The sequence below is a fragment of the Urocitellus parryii genome, chromosome 1 (genome assembly GCF_045843805.1).
Source record: "Urocitellus parryii isolate mUroPar1 chromosome 1, mUroPar1.hap1, whole genome shotgun sequence".
In the NCBI taxonomy this organism is placed as follows: Eukaryota; Metazoa; Chordata; class Mammalia; order Rodentia; family Sciuridae; genus Urocitellus; species Urocitellus parryii.
In genome coordinates, this window is record NC_135531.1 from 101,754,719 (window position 1) to 101,760,018 (window position 5,300).

The following is a 5,300-nucleotide window of genomic DNA, read 5'->3' on the forward strand; positions in this document are numbered from 1 at the left end:
CAAAGAGTTAAGGGCAATTCATTGAGATGCCAAATACATCTTAAAGTAGAGCAAGGTTTTTCAATGGAAAACAATTTATTGACTTGTGACTTAAACTTTGTTTTTTGTTCATTTCAATGCAAGGTTTTAAAATTTGTTTTATTTTATTGTTTTATTTTTTTATTTTTTTGAGATGGATTCTCTCTAAGTTGCTTAGGGCCTTGCTAAATTGCTGAGGCTGATTTTAAACTTGTGATCCTCCTGCCTCAATCTCCAGAGCTGCTGGGATGACAGGTGTGTGCTACCATACCTGGCTGCAATGGGGTCTCAATATACAGAGAACTGGACCAAGCAAGGCTGGTATCAATGCTTACGTTCCCCGGGACATCATGGAACGGAGGATGAACTCGAATGCATTCTCAATGATCTCTGTGCCCAGTTGGTTCAGAAATTTGGGGAAATCTGGCTCTGGATTCTTGCCTGAATCCTCTGGCTTGCTCTCAGAGTTTTCTTCTGCTTTGTCATCTGAAAAACAGAACAGAATATCAGAGGTGATTCAAAGCAACAAGAAAGGAAAGTCTCTTTGCCATGTAGGGGATCCTCAGAGCCCTTTGTGCCTCTCTCAGTAATTTTGTGGCCTCCTATAGTTATAGTAAACTGAACTTTTCATTCCTGCTTGGTTCAAGTCTTCACAAGCACCATCTCATCTATTCCTAAAATCAAATAAACAGACCCACATGAATACTGAGATAGACAATGGCTCCCTTTTGTAGATGAGAAAACAGAGGCTCACAGAAATTAAGTGCCTTTCCTAGAGTTAAGCAGTTAGCAGGAGCAGTGCCCAGGTTGAAACACAGAATGTCTGGCTTTCCATGTAACCCCCACGCCTATGGTAGGAATAACAATGTTGAAGATGGAGTACCAATGGGTAGCACTCTATGACCCCGACCTTGTACCAGAGGTGGGTGATGGACCATCTGCATGCATTCTCATATTATCATCACAACAACTCTGTGAGGTAGGAAAAATTTATTATCCCAATTTAAAGATAAGGAAATGGAACTAGAGAGAGGTATAGAAACCTATTAAAAGTCAGACCTAGGAAGAGGCAGAAATATAATTCAAGCCCATGTTTGGCTGGCATTAAAAATCTGGATTTTAAAGCACTCTGTAATGAATTGTACAATCTTCTTTTGTAAGAGTGAAAGTAGTATAATAATAGTGACAAATTCTATCACTTGTATATCACCAAATATTGTTGTATATAATGGTTTTGTAAGTGTTGCATGATTTTGTCCATGGTCAATCTTATGAGGTGTGTATTTTTCCTCCAGGGGCTGAAAAACCAAAAAGATTAGGGATTCACAGAAGACCTCACAAGGATTAAAAGAAGTTGAGACCGCAATGGTAGTCCACTTGCCCTGAGTCCTTTACTTAAGTTCCCTTTAGAGTGAGGGCCAAAGACCCAGAGAATGGGGCTGGTGTTATGCAGGTTCCTTGGGATCTTTGGGCTTTGCTTAGTGGTTTTTACTTTCGGACAAGAAGGGATGGAAGAGTGACAATAGCTACAATATGTACAATGAGCCTAGGAACAGAATAAAGTAGGACTTTTGTATTTTAATTTTATTATAGCTTGACAAGTGCTGTGACCAGACATGGCACATAAATATATATGGTGTGTAGTTAAATTTAAATTTCTGATAAACCACAACCATTTTTTATTATGAGAACGATTGATGCAATATTCAGTACATATTTGTATTAAATATTATCTATCACTTATCTAAAATTAAAATATAACTGTATCTTGCATTTTTTTCTGGAAACCCAATCACAAGTTTTGAATCATAAAGCACCACCTTCTAGATAATGTATCCATCCCCATGACTTCAGATGGAAAGACATGTAACTAACTTTTTGTTACCATCCTTGCATCCATATTATATCCTAAAATATAAACTATTATTAAAAACTTATTGGCATTCAATTCTGCAAACTAAAATTGATAAACTTAATTGTCATGTTCTCATTTATCCAGTTGTTGTTTCTTTCATTCAAAAGAATCCTTATGTGCACAGCTTTTATCCAAGAATCATGGTTAAAAAAAAAAAGGACAAATACAGACATTACATGACCCTCACATAAAGTGCAGGGTGCTCACAGTGCCCAGAGTTTATTTGTTTTCCTCAAGAGAAAAAGGAGCCAGACCTCCTTGTGTGGATGCCTATTCTATAGGTTCTGGGTTGGGGCTTTCTTCACTTGCTCTATCTTCAGTCTGCTCAGGGATAGCATTGCAGTTTGACAGAACAGAACACAGCTGCTCAGGGAAATAAAATAAAATTACTCATCTAGAAAGTGGTTGAGCTGGTGTTTGAACCTGAATGTTTTATCTCCACAGAGAATATTATTCACATGATAAATTTCTGTCTCCATGAAATTTCTTTTCTGAAAACATTGTCAGGTGCAAAGTAGTAATTCCATATGTGAAAGTTGAGTTTTTTCTATGTTTCTATCTATTTGCATAACAATTTAATTTTATTGACTTTTTATTTTAATATTTCACTAAATACTAGCTTTTCAATATGTAAGAAACCTGGGATTGGAGTGTATAAAGATGGAAATCTTAGCCTCAGTCTGTGAACCACACACATATTGAGAAATTAGAATGTGGTTCATTACATGGGTTAGAGTCCTATAGCCTGAGTTTTTTTTTTTTTCCTGTCTTCAATAAAACATTAGCCACGTGGCTTTGCACACAAGCCTCAAATATTATCTCTCAATTTCCTTCTTGTGCTGTTGTCAGGATTGAAAATATTTTATAGATCTTTCATCTATCTGTCTATCTGTCCATTCATCCATCTGTAACATTTACCATAGTACCGGCTCCATGATAACCTCACATAAATGTTTGCTGCATTATTATTTCTATTATTAATAATGTAACAACATGATTTGTAACTCATTTTCTCCTCTAATACTTGAGGAGATTGTGAAAATTTAAAATATGTCATCAAAATATCAACAGATTGTTATTTCCTAGAAACGAATCATCAAGTCATACAAAATAGTTAATTTACATTAACTACCTGGTTGAATTTCTTAGTCAAGGTGATTATAAAGACCTGAACAAATATAGTACTGCTGATGTTTGTATATTTTGTATGGTTTTCTTTTTTCTTTACATTTGTAATTTTTTTATTGACATTTAAAAAAAAGGACAGCGGAGTGCATTATAATTCTTATTACACATATACAGCACAGTTTTTTATATCTCTGGTTGCATATAAAGTATGTTGACACCAATTCATGTCTTCATACATTTACTTTGGATGATGATGTCTATCACATTCCACCATCCTTGCTAATCCCCTGCCCCCTCCCTTTCCCTCCCACCCCTCCACCCTATCTAAAATTAATCTAATTCTCCCATGCTCCCCCTCCCTACCCTACTATGAGTCAGCCTCCTTATATCAGAGAAAACATTCAGCATTTGTTTTTTGGGGATTGGCTAACTTCACTTAGCATTATCTTCTCCAACGCCATCCATTTACCTTCGAAGTGATTATAAAAGCATGTTCATTTGGCTGGGCATGTTGGCATGTGCCAGGAAATCCAGCCACTCAGGAAGTTGAGGCAAGAAGATCATGAATTTAAACCAGTGTGGACAACTTAAGGAGAAGAGAGCTATTGGGCTGGGGATGTACCTCTGAGACAGAACACCCCTGGGCTCAGTTCAGTCCCCAATAACACACACACACACACACACACACACACACACACACACACACACAGCATGCCCATTCTATCTGGTAAAATTGATAATTGTCTCATTTTATAGATGAGGAAACCAAGGCTCAAACCAATGAACTGGTTTACCCATAGTTTCAGAATTCATACGAAATAGAACATGGATTTTTTCACTATGATATGAATATCACCTTTCACCATGTTGATTACTTTTGGTGTTGAAGGAACCGTACTGTCTCTTTGTCCCCCTCTAGAGTCATTCTGTCGTAGCATCTGCCTGTGTGTGGTGCCGATGAACAGTGAGGGGCCTGGAGGTGTGAATGCTGCTGACTTGCATTCAGAGGACTCTATTGCTAATCATTTGTACTATCTGTGTTTTCTGGTCATTTTTGAATTGAGTGAAGTCAGGAACTCACAGTCTTCTGCAAACAAAATAATTAGCTATTGAGAATGCTGCATAATGCCTTGTTTGGGTCAGATATGAAAGAGGTAGGTGCTATTTAGTTATAATGAAAAGAATCTAGACACCCAGGTGTCATTATCAGGTGCCACTTACACTTGTGTCTATGCTCAAGTAATCTTCCCTCTGCAAACTCAGTTTATTATCCTGTAAGATGGAAAATGATAAAACCATGCATATTTACTTCACAGACATATTATGAGGCTCTTTTAAGATTATATTTGATAACAATAACAGTTAATATTTATTGAGTACTTGTTATGGACAAATACTATTCCAATTTTTCCTGTATTTAATTTTCATAATAACTTTATGGGAATATTAACTATCAATGTTTCCTGGCATGTATGATGCCAAGAGATATTAAGTAGCATGTTAAAGTCAGGTTAGTGGTGGACCCAGCTGAGAAGTCTTATTCCAGAGTGTATATTCTTCACCATCAAAAATTATTTGTTATTATCATTAGGAAAACATACCCCAGGTCTCAAGGAACTTATAATACAATAGTGTCACTATATGATATGACACACAAGAAAATATCATTCCAAATTTCATACATTCATTGAAGATAGAGGTTTTAGTTGACACTGACTTTAATAAAAATCCTTTCTTTGTTAGAAGATGTGCCTTTTGTCTCCCAGTCCTGTGTTCTCAAGTGCCCAAAGCCCTCCCTAACTATATTCTGAATCAGTGCCAACTTCCGCCCATCCTTCTAACTGCTGCACAGTTCATGGGCTGTGAACAGAAACACTTACCTGCAGCGTGGCAGGTCAGGATTAAGACAAGGATTCCCAGAAAAATTGTCAGCCGAAGGACTGAGACAGCCATTCTTGTAATACTGGGGATTGATGCAGATAAATTGCTCAGATGCACCTGAAGCTTTGCTTCATTTATAGGGCACATAAGTGACATATCTACTATGGAATCTAGGTTGCTCAAGACGTCTGCACAGCTTGCTCTGGGATCTCTGCTAATGAGCCCTGCCCTATCTTTCAAAACCAATTAATATATATATATATATATATATATATATATATATATATATATATATATTTTTTTTTTTTTTTCAAATAGGGAAAGAAAAACTCTCTTGATTTTTCTCAGGTGTATCTAT

At 36.6% G+C, this 5,300-nt stretch overlaps 1 protein-coding gene across 1 annotated transcript; it reads right to left on the reverse strand.

Annotated features, from left to right (window-relative positions):
- Positions 1 to 349: 349 nt before the first annotated feature.
- Positions 350 to 5,014, reverse strand: C1H5orf46 (chromosome 1 C5orf46 homolog). Its single transcript, XM_026384510.1, has 2 exons — positions 4,942 to 5,014; positions 350 to 504 (listed from the first exon to the last, which is right to left on the reverse strand). The coding sequence occupies exons 1-2, from the start codon at positions 5,012 to 5,014 to the stop codon at positions 350 to 352; spliced, it is 228 nt and encodes a 75-aa protein (XP_026240295.1).
- Between the last annotated feature and the right edge of the window lie 286 nt (positions 5,015 to 5,300).

Bases quoted from the DNA above. Each gene is read 5' to 3' on its own strand.
- C1H5orf46 (XM_026384510.1), bottom strand. From the start codon at position 5,014: ATGGCTGTCTCAGTCCTTCGGCTGACAATTTTTCTGGGAATCCTTGTC. The intron at 505-4,941 runs GTAAGTGTTTCT...TCTGTTTTTCAG, and splicing joins CCTGACCTGCCACGCTGCAG to ATGACAAAGCAGAAGAAAAC.